We start from the raw sequence: 20,198 nt of genomic DNA on the forward strand, positions 1-20,198 counted from the left end.
CTAGCAAACTCTATTAACAGCTGTTCTTGTCACCGTTTCTGATCGTTAGCTCAAACCACAAGACACACCTTAAAGTTTCGTTACCTGCCCGCTGCTGGCGCGCAAATCAGCCTGCCAGCTCAAAATGAGGGAAACGCCGTAGGTGGCGCGGTGATCGGACCTAATAAGAAGTTGGCTAACAGAGATGGTTCCGGATATGGTTAGAGTCCAATACTTCCCAGGATAAGAAGTCATAAACTTCTGGTTTAATGTTTTGGCGAGATGGTAGAGCACGAAAGTTTTTCCGGACAAAACGATAAAAGGCGCGTGGGAACTTAGTTTTTAAATGGTTTAGTTTACGCTTGTAAGAGGCTGTTTTAGCTTTAAAAAGTAGTAATTTAACTTGTTTGACTTGGGTCTTGTAAAGAGGTTGAAGGTGGTTATGGCCTAACTGATTACCAGTTTTGTTAGCATGTTGAAGTTTTTTCCATAGTTTTTGTATGGCTCGTTTAGTCGAGGAAGTGGTCCATGGACGTTTGTTTTGGTCAGCGGAGTGGTCATATAGAGGAATAGCTTCTGATACATATTTGAATAGAGTGGATTTAAATTTTAAAATAATGCCAGGCTTGTTCAGTTGGAAGGTTTGCCACGGGTGACCAATCGACCTCAGAGAGGATTAGGTTTAATTTGGTATAATCACCGCGGGAATAGTTAAAGTCATATATAAACTTCGGTTTGGGTGGTGGTATTCCAGGCAGAGGAAACTCAACTTGAATTGTTAAAACTTAACTTAAATGATCACTGCCCCCTACACGTTCCAATAATGCTAGCGTATTTTAAACTGAGAAAAACCCTAATAAACCAGTTTTAGGTTGGGAATTTTGTTATCTTTAATGCCAATCAAAAACTCTTACATGACGTGAAAAGTATTTTTTATTTTGTTGCAATATAATGTTTACAAAATCATTACCCTAAAATTCTAAAAGTAAACTGAATATCATATTATATGAGCTCAGAAATGGTTAGGTTTTCAAGTTTTATAATAACAAGGCTTGTGTTTATTCAGGTTCCTTTTTAATGACGAAGTTCTCGATTTGTATCCTCAATCGTGGATAAGAAAAAACACCATATTCGGCGAGTTGCTTCGGAGATAACCTTTCCAATGCAACATGGGAAGCTCGCAGTTTGAAGTTTTGGAGGGAACATCTCATTCCTTTATGTTGAAACAAATCGTATTCATTCGCAAAAGCTGTTTTGCAAATGAAGCACTCGTAAATTACAGGTTTCACATCAGTGCTGGAACAGTTTTCATATCTTCGGGAAGTTTCGAAATATTTGTCATACAAATGATTAGATGTCTCGTGTGCACGACAGGATGTTTCGGAAGGGAAACACAGATGACATTTAGAACACTTGAAAGATTTAGCACGTAAGTGTAACAATTTATGTCTTTTCAGATTTGAGCCACATTTGAAGACCGAACCGCATTCCGTACATTTGAACGGTCTTTCATCAGTATGCACCATTTTGAAGTGGCGATTTAACTTGTAGGGGGTTTTAAAGGATTTGCCACACTGTTCACAAGGAAAGGGCCTTTCGTTCTCATGAACATCAATTATGTGAAGATTTAAACTATGTTCGGTTTCAAATTTTGCGTCACATAGGTCACATTGAAATGATTTAGTAGTCATATGAGCTCTTCTCTTGTGAATGTTTAAATCTTTTTTAGATTTGTAAGAACGCTCGCAATGTTCACAATTGAATGGTTTATCCGCCAAGTGTGTAGCCTTGTGCGAATTTAGACCCGATCTCAATTTGAAAGATTTATCACAATTTACGCATTTAAATGGTCGCTCCGAAGAATGAAGAACCTTATGATTTTTTAGATTCTGCAATCTTTTAAAGGTTTTATCGCATTCAGAACATTTGTGGAGTTTCAACCGAAGGCCATATTGTGATTTATAACTAGAGTTACACAAATCATATTTGGACATGTGAGTAAGTTGATGTTTTGTCAAAACAGATTTCCATTTGAAGGCCATATGACACATTTGACATTTAAATGGGCGTTCGGACGTGTGTGTGAGTTGATGACTTGTCAAATTATTTTTTGATTTGAAGGTCATCTGACACACTTGACAACTAAATGGGCGTTCGGACGAGTGTGTGAGTTGATGAGCTGTCAAACTAACTTTACATTTGAAGGCCTTCTGACACACTTGACATTTAAATGGGCGTTCGGACGAGTGTGTGAGTTGATGAGCTGTCAAACTAACTTTCCATTTGAAGGTCATCTGACACTCTTGACATTTAAATGGACGTTTGAACGAGTGCGTGATTTCATGAACTGTCAAACATTTTTTCAATTTGAAGGTCATGTGACACACTTCACATTTAAATGGACGTTTGGACGAGTGTATGAGTTTATGATGTGCCAAGTCACTTTTGCATTTGAAGGCCTTCTGACACTGTTCACATTCAAACGGACGATCAGATGAGTGTCTCACCTTATGCTTTGTTAAAAGTGAATTACTATTAAACGACAAGCCACAAACGTCACATTTAAAGGGCTTCTTAGCATTGTGTGATTGTCTGTCATTCATTAAAGGTAATAACATTCTTTGTTCCTGATTCTCCGTAATTTCTTCCGCATTGTCAGTGTTTTCCGTTCTTAATGATGATTGGCCATTTTAATAAAAAGTTTGAAGGCGTTTCCAAATTTCCCACCTCATCCGAGTCCGGCTTCTCAGTTTTTATGAATTTAATTGGACGAAACATTGCAATAAATGATCGTAACTACTTTATGTTCTTATATTTTTATGAAACTGGCATACAAGAACTTAGTCTCCCCTCGGTAACAGATAAGATAACAACGTCAAGGTTTCAATAGGTTTGAAGAACGGCCATAGTGATATATTTCATCATTGGTCTTGAGTCTGGATTCTTCTTTAAACACCATAGCACTTTTTGTCTGACTTAATGAAAAAGGCTTTACTTACTGAACTTGTCAAATCACACTAACTTTGATTTCATTCAATGATCTAAAATGTTTTTACAATATATTTACGTACAAATTCTAAGAAATTAGATATCCAATCTAAGAGCAACGCTAAATACACTCCATTCTCCAAGGCCACCGTAATAAGACTGGGCCGGCTGGTACAGAGAGCCACGAGATTGTTATCTTGAACACTGAGCTTCACGCAGCATGAGCAGTGCCATCGACCTCTCTTTCTCAAAAGCGCTGGTCTTTCGTGCTTTTAAAGAACAAGATGGTTTAGCCCATAATAACACCACATAGTTTACGTACTCTCGTTATCCCAATTTCATTAAACTTTATCCTAGCGAAATATTCCCTAATATATGGCTACGTGGGAACGTGAATCACATGTCGCGAACTCCCTACTTACTTCCTCTCTTCAGTCATTAATATTAATACTTCTACTACTATTACTATTACTATTCGGGTAAATCTATTAGTCCCAACGATACCATGTAGCTGAGAAGAAATCAATAGACCTATGGGCAAAAAGAAATCATCGTCGCCCGCACCGACTGCTTCTATCTCCTTTTCCTCTCTTTTGAATAGCCAGTGTGTAGAGGGTAGAGCGAATCCTCCCCCGTTTTCACAGTGGCGTCGCTATTCCTTTTGTGAGTGATAGCCCCCCAAATTTCAAAATTAACCCCTTCAAAATAATCCGTAAACCGTAGCAAAATATTGCTCGTAGCCCTACCAAAGTTTAACAGCAATATATAAAAAATTATATTCATAGAATCGTTAAGTTTCATCTTTGTAGAGATGAATTTCAAAATCAAAAAGTATTAGTTTGAAGAAACAAAAAGAAACAAATAAGTAGAGAAGACCATTCAACAGATGGAGACATGTAAAATTTTCCCGTTCTTTCGAAGGGAGTCACAGTAGGGGCGACTAAAAGCAAACCAAAACTAAAACAAAACTTAAGACAAGTGAAATTCCTTCATCCGCAATTGATTCATAGTCAATAAATTCGGTTCCCTGAAAGTTTGTATATCTTTAATATACGAATAATTTCACGAGAGGCAAAAAATTTTCGGATAGTTATAAACGTCTACACATATCCCAATGAGCTAATTGAGCAAAATTTAATTACTAATTTCTTATAATAACTTTCAAATAGTTGAGCCAGATTAGCCCCACGTCCCTCTCCCAAATTTCAAACCCTAGCGATGTTACAGCATTTTCAACCCCCGCTCGTATCTCAAGTATCATTTCTGGATCCTCACCTTACAACCCTTTGTATTCTAGCCAGCTTAACATCGGACTGTCAAACAATTCCCGATGGTGGTGCTGAAGAAAAATAACATTTATAAATTTAAAAAATCTGACATAAAATTTTGAACTACACACAAAACGCTTAATTTCGGTACTAAATTAGGCATTTTGAAGTCGGAAGTACATTTTTATTTTAAAAAAATTACCCACTCTGAAACTTTTGAACTTTTTCGTTGGTCAGTCTCACATCTTGTCCTTGTTAATTTTGAGTGAGTTAATTGGATACAGAATATGCTCTATCTGACACTACACCAACGATTTAGATTGTTTACCGTTTATTCACTTTCATTCTAAGACCTACAATACTAGGGGGGGGGGTGCTACTAGCGAAGTATCTTCTCTAGGCCTTTTGTGGGGGATAACCCCCCAAATTTATAACAACCCCGTCAAAATAATCCGTAAACCCTACCAAAATATTGCTCGTTACCACCCAAATTTTAAAGCAATATATAAAAAATTATGTACATTAATAGATTCCTTAATTTTTATCTTTGTAAAGATGAATTTCAAATCAAAGTTTATTAGTTTGAAGAAAAAAATGTAGTGAAAACCATTCAACAGATGGAGACATGTAAAATTTTTCACGTTCTATTGAAGGGAGTCCCAGTAGTGGCGTTTAAAAGCAAACCAAAACTTAAGACGAGTGAAATTCCTACATCCACAATTGTTTAATAGTCAATAAATTCGGTTCCGTAATAGTTTGTATATCCATGGTATATCGTTAGAATACGAATACTTTCACGAGAGACACAAATTTTCGGATAATTATAATATTCCAATTAACTAATTAAGCAAACTTTAATTGCTAATTTCTTATAATAACTTTCAAATAGTTGAGCCAGATTATCCCCACGTCCCTCTCCCAAATTTCAAACCCTAGCGATGTTAATGCATTTTCAACCCCCGCTCGTATCTCAAGTATCATTTCTGGATCCTCACCTTACAACCCTTTGTAGGCTAGCCAGCTTAACATCGGACTGTCAAACAATTCCCGATGGTGGTGCTGAAGAAAAATAACATTTATAAATTTAAAAAATCTGACATAAAATTTTGAATTATACACAAAACGCGTAATTTCGGTACTAAATTAGGCATTTTGAAGTCGGAAGTCCATTTTTATTTTAAAAAAATTACCCACTCTGAAACTTTTGAACTTTTTCGTTGGTCAGTCTCACATCTTGTCCTTGTTAATTTTGAGTGAGTTAATTGGATACAGAATCTGCTCTATCTGACACTACACCAACGATTAAGATTGTTTACCGTTAATTCACTTTCGTTCTAAGACCTACATTGTTTCTACAGTAAATCATAACCCTATAACGAAAACGTATGGGTGAAAAAATGAAAGAGAGTATAGCACCATCTTCCTCTAAAAGTTTCTCCTCCAAACAGGAACAGAATAGAGTCATGTCTTATTTTGATTTCATTCCTGTTCGAGTCGGGTTGCGGGAAGAGACAGAAATCGCAATAGAATATGATTTAAGTCTTCCGACAAATCCGCCATTAGAAGACGCTTTCTTGTGCGTAATTCATCGACACAAGATGCCGACACAAGACCCCAAACTACCATTTTATGTAGTAATCATCCTTTCGATGCACACCTATAAATAGTATAATCGGCCTTTGGTATTACATAAGTTTAAAAGGTATGTCCCATAAGTACGACACAACCTATTCTTCGTAATGCTAGAGACTTACAGCTCGAGCTAATTCGAGAACCACGCGAGAAATGACTACAATCGGTTTTGCAGAAATTGCAGTCGATTTTCCTATTTAATCACGACTAAGCCTTTGACAGCGCCTCACCAGGCGTCGCTTTACGAGAATCTATGACGCTAAACCTACGTCTCTTCATGATAAGCTCTCACTAACCAGTGACAAGCTTATGGAATAAATCTTACGAACTTATCAGCTACAATTATTGAATGCAAACCAAAAATTATCATGTTACTCACATTTTTCCAAATACTTGTTACTTATCAATACCATTTACGTCATGACGACACTGCATGTTCTAATAATGCTGGCCATAACTGAGAAAAAACCCTAATAAAACCAGTTTTACGTAAAGAATTTCGTTATCTTCCAAGCCGCTTAAAGATTATAGTCTCTCATAACGCGAAAAGTATTTTTTATTTTGTTGCAATATAAGGTTTACAAAAACATGACACTTAAATTCTTAAAGTAAACTGAATATCATATTACATGATCTCAGAAATGATTATGTTTTCAAGTTTTAAAATAACATAGCTCGTGTTTATTCAGGTTCCTTTTTAATGACGAAGTCTTCGATCTGGATTCTCAATCGTGGATAAGAAAAAACACCATATTCGGCGAGTTGCTTCGGAGATAACCTTTCCAATACAACATGGGAAGCTCGCAATTTGAAGTTTTGCAGGGAACATCTCATACCTTTATGTTCAAACAAATCGTATTCATTTGCAAAAGCGGTTTTGCAAATGTAGCACTCGTAAATGACAGGTTTCACATCAGTGCTTGAACGGTTTCCATATCTTCGGGAAGTTTCGAAATATTTGTCATACAAATGATTAGATGTCTCGTGTTCACGACGGGATGTTTCGGAAGGGAAACACAGACTACATTTAGAACACTTGAAAGGTTTAGCACGGCAGTGTACCATTTTATGTTTCTTCAAATATTTGTCACATTTGAAGGCCGAACCGCATTCCGTACATTTGAACGGTCTATCATCAGTATGCACAATTTTGAAGTGTTGCTTTAACGTGTAAGGGGTTTGGAAGGATTTGTCACACTGTTCACAAGAAAAGGGCCTTTCGTTCTGGTGAACATAAATCTTGTGACGATTTAAACTACTTTTGGTTTTAAATTTAGCGTCACATAAGTCGCATTGAAATGGTTTAGTAGCGAAATGAACTCTTCTCTTGTGAGTGTTTAAAAACGTTTTAGTTTGGAAAGAACGCTCGCAATGTTCGCAATTGAATGGTTTATCCTCCAAGTGTCTACTCTTGTGCATATTTAGTCCCGATCTCAATTTGAAAGATTTATCACACTTTTCGCATTTAAATGGTCGCTCCGAAGAATGTAAATGCGCCTTATGAACATTTAGTGTCCGCAATCTATTAAAAGTTTTATCGCATTCAGAACATTTGTGAAGTTTCAAGTCAAGGTCATATTGTGATTTGTAACTAGAGTTACACAAGTCATATTTGGACATGTGAGTAACTTGATGTCCTTTCAAAGCAGATTTCCATTTGAAGGCCATATGACACAATTGACATTTAAATGGGCGTTCCAACGTGTGTGTGAGTTGATGACTTGTCAAATTTCTTTTTGATTTGAAGGCCCATTGACACACTTGGCATTTAAATGGGCGTTCGGACGAGTGTGTGAGTTGATGCGCTGTCAAACTGTCTTTCCATTTGAAGGTCATATGACACACCTGACATTGAAATTTACGTTTGGACGAGTGTAGGAGTTGATGACTTGTCAAATTATTTTTTGATTTGAAGGCCTTTTGACACACTTGGCATTTAAATTTACGTTTGGACGAGTGTAGGAGTTGATGTTGTGACAAGCCCTTTTTGCCTTTGAAGGCCTTCTGACACACTTGGCATTTAAATGGACTTTCGGTCGAGTGTGTGAGTTTATGAGAGCTCAAATTTTTTTTCCATTTGAAGGTCTTCTGACACAGTTCACATTGAAACGGACGATCAGATGAGTGTCTATCCTTATGCTTTGTTAAAAGTTTCTTAATATTAAACGACAAGCCACAGACATCACATTTAAAAGGCTTCTTAGCATTGTGTGATTGTCTTCCATTCATTAACGGTGATAACATTCTTTGTTCCTGATTCTCAGTAACTTCATCCACGTTGTCAGCGTTTTCCGCTGGGGGATGAACCGAATCCGCTTCTTTAGAAGTGCTAGTCTCGTCATCATCGTCCTTAATGATGATTGGCCATTTTAATAAAAAGTTTGAAGGTGATTCCAAATTTTCCACCTCATCCGAATCCGGCTTCTCAGTTTTTATGAATTTAATTGGACGAAACATTCCAATAAATGATCGTAATTACTTTATGTTCATGTATATTTTTATGAAACTGGCATCCAAGAAATTAGTCTCTACTCGGTTACAGATAACAACGTCAAGGTTTCAATAAGCTTGAAGAACGGCCATAGTGATATATTTCATCGTTGGTCTTGAGTTTGGATTCTTCCGTGTTTTAATCTTAAACACCATAGGAGTTGTCTGTCTTAATGAAAAAATATTTTACTTACTGAACTTGTGGAATCGCACAAACTTTGATTTCATTCACGTTCATTCAATGATCTAAAATGTTTTTACAATATATTTACGTACTAATTCAGAGAAATTTGATTTCCGAGCTAAGAGCAACGCTAATGACACTCCGTTCTCCAAGGTAACCTATATAAGACTGGCTTGCACATAGCCACAAGCCACTAGATGGTTACCTTGAACGCTGGGCTTCATGGAGCACGAGCAGTGCCATCGACCTCTCTTTCTCAAGAGCACTGGTCTTTCGGGATTTTAAAGAACAAGATGACCTAGCCCATAATTACACCACATCGTTTACGCACTCTCGCTGTCCCAACTTCAATATACTTTATCCTAGCGAAGTATTTTCTTATATATGGCTACGTGGCAACGGGAATCACATGTCGCCAACTCCCTACCTACATCCTCTCTTCAGTTATTAATACTCCTACTACTTTTGCAATTCGGGTAAAACTATTAGTCCCATCGATACCAGGTAGCTAAGAAGAAACCAATAGACCTAAGGGCAAAATCGCCAAAAACGCTTGTCTGTATAAAGAAATCACCGTCGCCCGCACCGACTGCTTCTATCTCCTTTTCCTCCCTCCTTAGCCAGTGTGTAGCGAATCCTCTCTAAAGCAATATAGAAAAATTTATATATATTAATAGTTTCGTTAATTTTTATCTTTGTAGAGATGAATTTCAAAATCAAAATGTATTAGTTTGAAGAAAAAAATAGTGAAAACCATTCAACAGATAGAGACATGTAAAAGTTCTTTGGAAGGGAGTCCCAGTAGTGGCGATTAAAAGCAAAACAAAACTTAAGACAATAAGACAAGTGAAATTCCTTCATCCACAATTGTTTAATAGTCAATAAATTCGGTTCCGTAAAAGATTTTATATCTTTAGAATACGAATAATTTCACGAGAGACACAAATTTTCGGATAGTTATAAAGGTCTAAACATATTCCAATGAACTAATTAAGCAATTTACTAATTTCTTATAATAACTTTCAAATACTTGGCCCAGATTAGTCCCCCCCACGCCCCTCCCCCAAATTTCAAACCCTAGCGACGTTCGTGCGTTTTCATGACCCGCTCGTATCGCAGGTTTATCATTTCTGGAACCATCATCTTACAACCTTTTGTAGCCTAGCCAGCTTAACATCGGACTGTCAAGCCAAAGGTACCGGACTCGATTTCATATGACGGTGGAAAAAAAAATAAGAATTATAAATTTTAAAAAACCTGAATTTGAATTACAAACTAAACGCGTAGTTTCAGAACATAATTTGGCATTATGATTTTGACATTTTAATTTAAAAAATTACCCACTCTGAAACTTTGAACTTTTTCGTTGGTCAGTCTCCAATCCTGTCCTTGTTAATTTTGAGTGAGTTAATTGGATACAGAATCTGCTATATCTGACACTACACCAACGATTTAGATTGTTTACCGTTAATTCATTTTCATTCTAAGACCTACATTGTTTCTACAGTAAATCATAATTCTATAACGAAAACGTATGGGTGAAAAAATGAAAGAGAGTATAGCATCATCTTCCTCTAAAAGTTTCTCCTCCAAACAGGAACAGAATAGACAGAGTCATGTCTTATTTTGAATTCATTTCTGGTTCGAGTCGGGTTGCGGTTGCGGGAAGAGACAGAAATCGCAATAGAATATGATTTAAGTCTTCCGACAAATCCGCCATTAGAAGACGCTTTCTTACGCGAAATTCATCGGCACAAGATGCCGACACAAGACCCAAACTACCATTTTACGTAGTAATCATCCTTTCGATGCACACCTATAAATAGTACAATAGGCCTTTGGTATTACATAAGTTTAAAAGATATGTCCCATAAGTACGACACAACCTATTCTTCGTAATGCTAGAGACTTATAGCTCGAGCTAGTTACAGAACCACGCGAGAAATGACTACAATCGGTTTTGCAGAAATTGCAGTCGATCTTCCTATTTAATCATTACTAAGCCTTTGACAGCGCCTCACCAGGCGTCGCTTTACGAGAATCTATGACGCTAAACCTACGTCTCTTCATGACAAGCTCTCACTAACCAGTGACAAGCTGATGGAATAAATCTTATGAACCTATCAGCTACAATTATTGAAATCAAACCAAAAATGATATTGTTACTCACACAATGACAATATGTCATGACGACACTGCAGGTTCTAATAATGCTGGCCTATTATAAATATAGAGTGGTTTATAACTGAGAAAAAACCCTAATAAAACCAGTTTTACGTAAAGAATTTCGTTATCTTCCAAGCCGCTTAAAGACTATAGTCTCTCATAACGTGAAAAGTATTTTTATTTTGCTGCAATGTAAGGTTTACAAAAACATGACACTTAAATTCTTGAAGTAAACTGAATATCATATTACATGAGCTCAGAAATGGCTATGTTTTCAAGTTTTATAATAACAAGGCTTGTGTTTATAATGGTTCCTTTTTAATGACGAAGTCCTCGATCTGGATTCTCAATCGTGGATATGAAAAAACACCATATTCGGCGAGTTGCTTCGGAGATAACCTTTCCAATGCAACATGGGAAGCTCGCAGTTTGAAGTTTTGGAGGGAACATCTCATACCTTTATGTTGAAACAAATCGTATTCATTGGCAAAAGCGGTTTTGCAAATGTAGCACTCGTAAATGACAGGTTTCACATCAGTGCTTGAACAGTTTTCATATCTTCGCGAACTTTCGAAATATTTGTCATACAAATGATTAGATGTCTCGTGTGCACGACGGGATGTTTCGGAAGGGAAACACAGATGACACTTAGAACACTTGAAAGGTTTAGCACGGCAGTGAAACAATTTATGTGTTTTCAGATGTGAGCCACATTTGAAGGCCGAATCGCATTCCGTGCATTTGAACTGTCTTTCATCAGTATGCACAATTTTGAAGTGTTGCTTTAACGTGTAAGTGGTTTTGAAGGTTTTGCCACACTGTTCACAAGAAAAGGGCCTTTTGTTCTCGTGAACATAAATCTTGTGAAGATTTAAATGACTTTTGGTTTTAAATTTCGCATCACATAAGTCGCATTGAACTGATTTAGTAGTAGTATGTGCTTTTCTCTTGTGAGCGTTTAAAAACAATTTAGTTTGATAAGAACGCTCGCAATGTTCGCAATTGAATGGTTTATCCTCCAAGTGTGTAGCCTCGTGCATATTTAGACTCGATCTTAATTTGAAATATTTATCACACTTTTCGCATCTAAATGGTCGCTCCGAAGAATGAAGAACCTTATGATTTTTTAGTTCCCGCAATCTTTTAAAGGTTTTATGGCATTCAGAACATTTGTGGAGTTTCAACTGAAGGCCATATTGTGATTTGTAACTAGAGTTACTCAAATCATATTTGGACATGTGAGTGAGTTGATGTTCCTTCAAATTATCTTTCCTTTTGAAGGCCATATGACACAAATGACATTTAAATGGGCGTTCGGACGAGTGATTGACTTTATGCGATGCCAATTCGGAATTGCGTTTGAATGCCATATGACAGACTTGACATTTAAATGGACGTTCGGACAAGTGTATGAGTTTATGTTGTGCCAAGGTCTTTTTCTCTTTGAAGGTCTTCTGACACACTTGACATTTAAATGGGCGTTCGGACGAGTGTCTGAGTTTATGTTGTGCCAAGATCCTTTTCAATTTGAAGGTCTTCTGACACACTTGACATTTAAATGGGCGTTCGGTAGAGTGTATGATTTTATGTCGTGCCAAGTTATTTTTCAATTTGAAGCCCTTCTGACACAGTTCACATTGAAACGGGCGATCAGATGAGTGTCTAACCTTATGGCTTGTTAAAAGTGAATTAAAATTAAACGATCTGTCACAGATGTCACATTTAAAAGGCTTCTTAGCATTGTGTGATTGTCTGTCACTCATCAAAGGGGATAACTTCCTTTGTTCCTGATTCTCCGTAACTTCTTCCGCATTGTCAGTGTTTTCCTCTGGGGGATGAACCGAATCTGCTTCTTTAGAAAAGCTAGTCTCATCATCATCATTCTTAATGATGATTGGCCATTTCAGTAAAAAGTTTGAAGGTGTATCCAAATTTTCCACCTCATCCGTATCCGGCTTCTCAGTTTTTATGAATTTAATTGGACGAAACATTCCAATAAATGATCGTAATTACTGTATGCTCATATATTTTTATGAAGCTGGCATCTAAGAAATTAGTCTCTACTCGGTTACAGCTTACAACGTCAAGGTTTCAATAGGCTTGAAGAACGGCCATACTGATATATTTCAACGTTGGTCTTGAGTCTGGATTCTTCCATGTTTTTACTTTAAACACCATAGCACTTTTTGTCTGTCTTAATGAAAAAAGATTTTACTTACTTAACTAGTCAAATCACACTAACTTTGATTTCTTTCACGTTCATTCAATGATCTAAAAGGTTTTTACAAAGGTATTTACGTGCAAATTCAATTATTTCCAAGCTAAGAGCAAAGCTAAAGACACACCATTCTCCAAGGCCACCGTATATAAGACTGGCTGGTACATAGTTACGACATGGTTATCTTGAACAGTGAACACTGGGCTCCACGCAGCACGAGCAGTGGGGTACCCCGAGCAGTGCCATCGACCTCTCTTTCTCAAGAGCACTGGTCTTTCGGGATTTTAAAGAACAAGATGGCCTAGCCCATTATTACACCACATCGTTTACGTACTCTCGCTATCCCAACTTCAATAAACTTTATCCTAGAGAAGTATCTTCTAATATATCGCTACGTGGCAACGTGAATCACATGTCGCCATCTCCCTACTTACTTCCTCTCTTCAGTTATTAATACTTCTACTACTATTACAATTCGGGTGAAACTATTAGTCCCATCAATCCCAGGTAGCTAAGAAGAAACCAATAGACCTAAGGGCAAAATCGCCAAAAGCGCGGGTCTGTACAGAGAGAATTTAGAAGGGGAGTGGAAAGCCCCCCCTTTGACTCTATTAAACGTGATGACGCCCAAACAAGATGTCGCGTTGAGCTTTTTGGGGTAGGCGAGTTTCCGGTCACGTGTTCTAAAATCTCTCTGTTACAAACGCATCATACCGGAAATCGACCTGCCTAGATAACGTTTAGCAGACGACGTTGCGCTACATTCCCAACCACCCCTTCCACTCCCCTTCTAAATTCTCTCTGGTCTGTATAGAAATCACCGTCGCCCGCACCGACCGCTTCTATCTCCTTTTCCTCTCTCCTTAAAATAGCCAGAGGGTAGCACGAATCCTCCCCGTTTTCATGGTGGCGTCGCTAAGCTTTTTGTGGGGGATCCCCCCAAATTTCAAACAACCCCCTCAAAATAATCCGTAAACCCTAGTAAAATATTGCTCGTAGCCCTACCAAAGTTTAACAGCAATATATAAAAAATATGTTCATAGATTCGTTTAGTTTCATCTTTGTAGAGATAAATTTCAAAATAAAAAAATATTAGTTCGAAGAAAAACAAGCAAACAAATAAATAGAGAAGACCATTCAACAGATGGAGTCATGTAAAATTTTTCACGTTCTTTCGAAGGGAGTCGCAGTAGTGTCGAATAAAAGCAAACCAAAACTAAAACAAAACTTAAGACAAGTGAAATTCCTTCATCCACAATTGTTTAATAGTCAATAAATTCGGTTCCCTGAACAGTGGCGCCGCCAGGATTTTTTACAGGTAGGCTAAGGAAGATTTGGGGGCCCCTTATAAAATTTCAAGAGAAAAATTTACAACTATTTTTATCATATTATTCATATAGAGAAGTTTAATAGATTAAAGTTCAGTATTATCAGACAATAGACATATTATTATATGAACTATAGTTTGCGAAAATAATAAAGCACGAAGTTGGAGAGAGAGGGGGATTTTCAGTTAAGCCCCCAATGAGGTCACTGTGCACTGTCGATGTGGACCCTGAAAGTTTGTATATCTTTAGAATACGAATAATTTCACGTTGACACAACTTGTCGGATAATTAAAAAGGTCTACACATATTCCAATGAACTAATTAAGCAAACTTTAATTGCTAATTTCTTATAATAACTTTCAAATAGTTGAGCCAGATTCGCCCCACGTCCCTCTCCCAAATTTCAAACCCTAGTGATGTTACTGCATTTTCAACCCCCGCTAGTATCTCAAGTATCATTTCTGAATCTTTCTCATTACAACCCTTTGTAGACTAGCCAGCTTAACATCGGACTGTCAAACCAAAGGTCCCGGATTCAAATCCCGATGGTGGTTTTGAAGAAAAATAACATTCATAAATTTAAAAAATCTGACATAAAATTTGTAATTACACACAAAACGCGTAATTTGGGTAATAAATTAGGCATTTTGACATCGGAATTACATTTTTATTTAAAAAATTACCCATTCTGAAACTTTGAACTTTTTCGTTGGTCATTCTCACATCTTGTCCTTGTTAATTTTGAGTGAGTTAATTCGATACAGAATCTGCTCTATCTGACACTACACCAACGATTTAGATTGTCTACCGTTAATTCACTTTCATTCTAGGACCTACATTGTTTTTACAGTAAATCATAATTCTATAACGAAAACGTATGGGTGAAAAAATGAAAGAGAGTATAGCATCATCTTCCTCTAAAAGTTTCGCCTCCAAACAGGAACAGAATAGACAGAGTCATGTCTTATTTGGATTTTATTCCTGGTTCGAGTCGGGTTGCTTGAAGAGACAGAAATCGCAATAGAATATGATTTAAGTCTTCCGAAAAATCCGCCATTAGAAGACGCTTTCTCGGGCATAATTCATCGACACAAGACCCAAACTATCATTTTATGTAGTAATCATCCTTTCGATGCACACCTATAAATAATATAATAGGCCTTGGGTATTACATAAGTTTAAAAGATATGTCCCATAAGTACGACCTACCTATTCTTCGAAATGCTAGAGACTTACAGCTCGAGCTAGTTCCAGAACCACGCGAGAAATGACTACACTCGGTTTTGCAGAAATTGAAGTCGATCTTCCTATTTAATCATAACTAAGCCATTGACAGCGACTCACCAGGCGTCGCTTTACGAGAATCTATGACGTTAAACCTACGTCACTTCATGACAAGCTCTCACTAACCAGTGACAAGCTTATGGAATAAATCTTACGAACTTATCAGCTACAATTATTGAAATAAAACCAAAAATGATATTGTTACTCATATTTTCCAAATACTTTTTTTATCAATACCATTTATGTCATGACGACACTGCATGTTCTAATAATGCTGGCCTATTATAAATATAGAGTGGTTTATAACTGAGAAAAAAACCCTAATAAACCAGTTTTAGGTTGGGAGTTTTGTTATCTTTAAAGCCAATCAAAAACTCTTACATGACGTGAAAAGTATTTTTTATTTTGTTGCAATATAAGGTTTACAAAAACATGACACTTAAATTCTTGAAGTAAACTGAATATCATATTACATGAGCTCAGAAATGGCTATTTTTTCAAGTTTTATAATAACAAGGCTTGTGTTTATAATGGTTCCTTTTTAATGACGAAGTCCTCGATCTGGATTCTCAATCGAGGATATGAAAAAACACCATATTCGGCGAGTTGCTTCGGAGATAACCTTTCCAATGCAACATGGCAAGCTCGCAGTTTGAAGTTTTGTAGGGAACATCTCAAACCTTCATGTTGAAACAAATCGTGTTCATTTGCAAACGCGGTTTTGCAAATGTAGCACTCGTAAATGGCAGGTTTCACATCAGTGCTTGAACAGTTTTCATATCTTCGCGAAGTTTCGAAATATTTGTCATACAAATGATTAGATGCCTCGTGTGCACGACGGGATGTTTCGGAAGGGAAACACAGACTACATTTAGAACACTTGAAAGATTTAGCACGACAGTGTAACAATTTATGTCTTTTTAAATATGAGCCAGATTTGAAGGACGAATCGCATTCCGTACATTTGAACTGTCTTTCATCAGTATGCACAATTTTGGAGTGTTGCTTTAACGTGTAAGGGGTTTTGAAGGTTTTGCCACACTGTTCACAAGAAAAGGGCCTTTCGTTCTCGTGAACATAAATCTTGTGAAGATTTAAAAATGTTTTGTTTTTAAATTTAGCGTCACATAAGTCACATTGAAATGGTGTAGTTGTCATATGAACTCTTCTCTTGTGAGTGTTTAAAAACGCTTTAGTTTGGTAAGAACGCTTGCACTGTTGGCAATTGAATGGTTTATCCTCCAAGTGTCTAATCTTGTGCAAATTTAGACTCGATCTCATTTTGAAAGATTTATCACACTTTTCGCATTTAAATGGTCGCTCCGAAGAATGAAGAACCTTATGAGCATTTAGATTCCGCAATCTTTTAAAGGTTTTATCGCATTCAGAACATTTGTGGAGTTTCAAGTGACGGTCATGTTGTGATTTGTAACTAGAGTTACACAAATCATATTTGGACATGTGAGTAAGTTGATGTTCAGTCAAAATAAATTTCCTTTTGAAGGCCATATGACACACTTGACATTTAAATGGACGATCGGACAAGTGTGTGAGTTTATGTTGTGCCAAGCCTTTTTTGCCTTTGAATGCCATATGACACACTTCACATTTAAATGGACGTTCGGGACGTTCGGACAAGTGTATGAGTTTATGATGTGCCAAGCCTTTTTTGCCTTTGAAGGCCTTATGACACAGTTCACATTGAAACGGATGATCAGACGAGTGTCTCACCTTATGCTTTGTTAAAAGTTTATTAACATTAAATGACAAGCCACAGACGTCATATTTAAAAGGCTTCTTAGCATTGTGTGATTGTCTGTCATTCAATGAAGGTGATAACTTCCTTTGACCCTGATTCTCAGTAACTTCTTCCACATTGTCAGTGTTTTCCGCTGGGGGATGAACCGAATCTGCTTCTTTAGAAGTGCTAGTCTCGTCATCATCGTTCTTAATGATGATTGGCCATTTCACTAAAACGTTTGAAGGCGTTTCCGAATTTTCCAACTCATCCGAGTCCGGCTTCTCAGTCTTTATGAATTTAATTGGACGAAACATATTCTACTAAATGATATTAATTACTTTATATTTCTTATCTCTATGAAGCTGACACCGAAATAAAATTAAGCTCCAGTCGGTTACAACTTACAAATTGTCGGTTTCAAAAGGCGTACACAGATGCCATAGCGATATATATCATCATTGGTCTTGAGATATTATTCTTCAATGTAAGCTTTCGCTCGCTTATTAAAATGCGATGTAAATTTTTGTTTGACTTAATAAGAGACGATTTACTTATGGAACTTCTGAAAATATATTAATTAAATTAGATTAAATAAGCATTCATTCAATAATCTGAAGTGTCAACATTATAGGTACGTACAAACACTGCGTAAATCTTTTAAAAGTTGTTGCCGCAAAGTAACGGTGACGTTACCCATATTCTACCCAGAAAACTGTGTACCTCTCGCTTGGGAAATGGGCATTGGCACAAAGGTAAGAGTTAAAATGTTTCACAAATTCCGAAAAAAAAAGTTGAATTGAAATTAACACGGGAATTATCAAGGTATGTGTGCCTCAACCGTCAATGATTCCTGGTTCAGTGCATGGAGTAAATTAACTTTTAAATAAATCATAAATACAGGAAGAAGATGTAAATAAATCATAAACACAGGAAGGATATTTTCAAATAAATGCGTGAGCAAGGCATTTATCACGTGTTTCCCTGTATTGCTCTAACCCCTGCGAGGTCAAAAATCGAAAGCTTCACTCAGTTTCAACCAGGAAGAGAAAAGTATCTAGCGAGGGGTTTCGCTACATACGAGTACCTGCATTTACAGTACTATATACGCTTTTGACTTTATAGATGATGTTATAGGCGCGAATTTTTAAAATATAAATTTTATTTGTATAACACGAATTACATATAACGTAAACGGAATATTCTAGTAACAGTCGACAATTATCATGAAACAATTCAGAAAATGTTTAATAATAATCCCTATTCTATTGATTATGGTATGTAAATTTACTGTGCTTAAATGATAATAAATAAATGATGAGTACTCAGCTTGGCGGGTGCACTAGATTTAAGATGTTACCGACTTTTTCAACATAAACATGAAAAATGCCAGCCCAATTCAATGCAATGACCACGACACTATAAGGTTCCATTTCTAATATGGCTTAAATGGTTTCACTTTCCATAAATCGTAGAAAATCAATACAATCTTAAATAAACTCATGCAGTAACAATTTCGTTAGCCAAAAAAAAAAACTAAACCATCAAGTTACTGGTCAAGTGAAGGTGTCCCCGATGTCTATAGAATTTCGAAAGTAACATCACCGCGACTAATCGCCTCCTAGAGAGGGAAGGCTTTCTGTACAAGTAAATATTTACGAAAACTGGTTCTGAAGTCGTAAAACCTTGGATGAGACTGTAATGGATTGGAAAAGTTCGGTACCTAAGCTCGGGACACGTGATTGCGCAATATCGTTTTTATTTCGGTCGTCGTTTAGTGCTGCCATCATGGAGAAGAATTTTAAATTTGAGAAATTATTTCACCTTGTAAATGACGTAGGTTCGGCTAGTTTGAGCAGACTGCGTTCTTATCCCTCCGTAAATGGGATATTTCGTGAATGAAACTGTATAGTTTAATTTTGAAATGGATGAGGAAGCTTGTTCACAAATTTATGAAGAACATGGTTACAGTTGTGTTTCGAACAAAAGATGCCCAGGTAAATAGTTATTTCTTTTGCACATAATTTGGTCAAGATCAAATTTGTCTCTAAGCCTTGAACTAAAAATCCTAACTCAGACTTAAATGTTCATCTACATCAAATTCAATAATTTCTTAGTACATACTGAAATGAATTAATATTATATACCGTTATTAAGTTAATATCTCTTCAAACCTGACACTGAGACAGTCTCATCCAAGTTAAAACCGTTAACACTTCACTTTTAAAAAGGATATTGTGAAAAAAGCAGACGAGTTTTGAAAAAATTCTACAGTAGGTGTCTCTCAAGTCGTACGACCGAACTAAAAACCCCCAAAAAGCCCCCCCTTCTGTCCCGAGGTGAGGTACCCGCCGCCCGTGTTAGATGTATGCTATATTCCAATCCATTACAGTCTCATCCAAGGTAAAACTGAAGGAAGTCAGGGACAATATATACTCATACGCGAAATTCTCCACGAGTTTAATATTGATTCCACACTTCTACAAACACTTGTAAGATACGTTGCACAATTCCTTTTCGAACCCGAGATTTATGCTGAACTTGAAAACCGTCCTCTGCCACGATTTTTGACCGATCAAACCTGTCGCTTTTACCAGTCCACTTTACGATTGCAATATCCATGGAATCGCGTGCACTGCCTATTCGTGTGCATCCCACTAAATAACCTTGGATGAGACTGTAATGGATTGGAAAAGTTCGGTACCTAAGCTCGGGACACGTGATTGCGCAATATCGTTTTTATTTCGGTCGTCGTTTAGTGCTGCCATCATGGAGAAGAATTTTAAATTTGAGAAATTATTTCACCTTGTAAATGACGTAGGTTCGGCTAGTTTGAGCAGACTGCGTTCTTATCCCTCCGTAAATGGGATATTTCGTGAATGAAACTGTATAGTTTAATTTTGAAATGGATGAGGAAGCTTGT

General features: G+C 36.8%; 4 protein-coding genes and 1 pseudogene across 14 annotated transcripts in view; 1 reads left to right on the top strand and 4 right to left on the bottom strand.

Moving 5' to 3' along the window:
- The window catches only part of LOC149618727 (multiple inositol polyphosphate phosphatase 1-like), a 144,075-nt gene that overhangs the window by 62,047 nt on the left and 61,830 nt on the right, over positions 1–20,198 (top strand). The window lies entirely within an intron of this gene.
- Positions 895–4,603, bottom strand: LOC149618734 (uncharacterized; annotated as a pseudogene).
- LOC149618735 (uncharacterized) lies at positions 6,406–12,978 on the bottom strand. 5 transcript variants are annotated; one of them, XM_089855416.1, is made up of 3 exons: positions 12,927–12,978; positions 9,128–9,182; positions 6,406–9,049 (listed from the first exon to the last, which is right to left on the bottom strand). In XM_089855416.1, the coding sequence occupies exon 3, from the start codon at positions 8,322–8,324 to the stop codon at positions 6,549–6,551; it is 1,776 nt and encodes a 591-aa protein (XP_089711542.1). In that variant the 5' UTR covers positions 8,325–9,049; positions 9,128–9,182; positions 12,927–12,978; the 3' UTR covers positions 6,406–6,548. The 5 variants fall into 5 exon arrangements, with proteins under 5 accessions (XP_089711542.1, XP_089711544.1, XP_089711541.1 ...); XM_089855418.1 differs by lacking the exon at positions 12,927–12,978 and having other exon boundaries at positions 6,406–8,903; positions 8,969–9,049; positions 9,116–9,182; XM_089855415.1 differs by lacking the exon at positions 12,927–12,978 and having other exon boundaries at positions 6,406–8,903; positions 8,969–9,182.
- LOC149618736 (uncharacterized) lies at positions 10,868–13,420 on the bottom strand. Of its 6 annotated transcripts, none has more exons than XM_089855423.1 (2): positions 13,053–13,420; positions 10,868–12,901 (listed from the first exon to the last, which is right to left on the bottom strand). In XM_089855423.1, the coding sequence occupies exon 2, from the start codon at positions 12,696–12,698 to the stop codon at positions 11,010–11,012; it is 1,689 nt and encodes a 562-aa protein (XP_089711549.1). In that variant the 5' UTR covers positions 12,699–12,901; positions 13,053–13,420; the 3' UTR covers positions 10,868–11,009. The 6 variants fall into 6 exon arrangements, with proteins under 6 accessions (XP_089711549.1, XP_089711547.1, XP_089711546.1 ...); XM_089855421.1 differs by having other exon boundaries at positions 10,868–12,978; XM_089855420.1 differs by having other exon boundaries at positions 10,868–12,897; positions 13,006–13,420.
- LOC149618737 (uncharacterized) lies at positions 15,920–18,090 on the bottom strand. Of its 2 annotated transcripts, XM_089855616.1 has the most exons (3): positions 17,918–18,090; positions 17,684–17,840; positions 15,920–17,598 (listed from the first exon to the last, which is right to left on the bottom strand). In XM_089855616.1, exon 3 carries the CDS (start codon positions 17,590–17,592, stop codon positions 16,063–16,065), a length of 1,530 nt encoding a protein of 509 aa, XP_089711742.1. In that variant the 5' UTR covers positions 17,593–17,598; positions 17,684–17,840; positions 17,918–18,090; the 3' UTR covers positions 15,920–16,062. The 2 variants fall into 2 exon arrangements, with proteins under 2 accessions (XP_089711742.1, XP_089711743.1); XM_089855617.1 differs by having other exon boundaries at positions 15,920–17,595; positions 17,684–18,090.

Source organism: Phalangium opilio, unplaced genomic scaffold (genome assembly GCF_054372755.1).
Source record: "Phalangium opilio isolate 3A_F unplaced genomic scaffold, DU_Popi_V2 ptg000209l_1, whole genome shotgun sequence".
Taxonomy (NCBI): Eukaryota; Metazoa; Arthropoda; class Arachnida; order Opiliones; family Phalangiidae; genus Phalangium; species Phalangium opilio.

Excerpts from the sequence above, each read along its gene's own strand:
- LOC149618737 (XM_089855616.1), bottom strand. The coding sequence starts at position 17,592 with ATGTTTCGTCCAATTAAATTCATAAAGACTGAGAAGCCGGACTCGGAT.
- LOC149618736 (XM_089855423.1), bottom strand. The coding sequence starts at position 12,698 with ATGTTTCGTCCAATTAAATTCATAAAAACTGAGAAGCCGGATACGGAT.
- LOC149618735 (XM_089855416.1), bottom strand. The coding sequence starts at position 8,324 with ATGTTTCGTCCAATTAAATTCATAAAAACTGAGAAGCCGGATTCGGAT.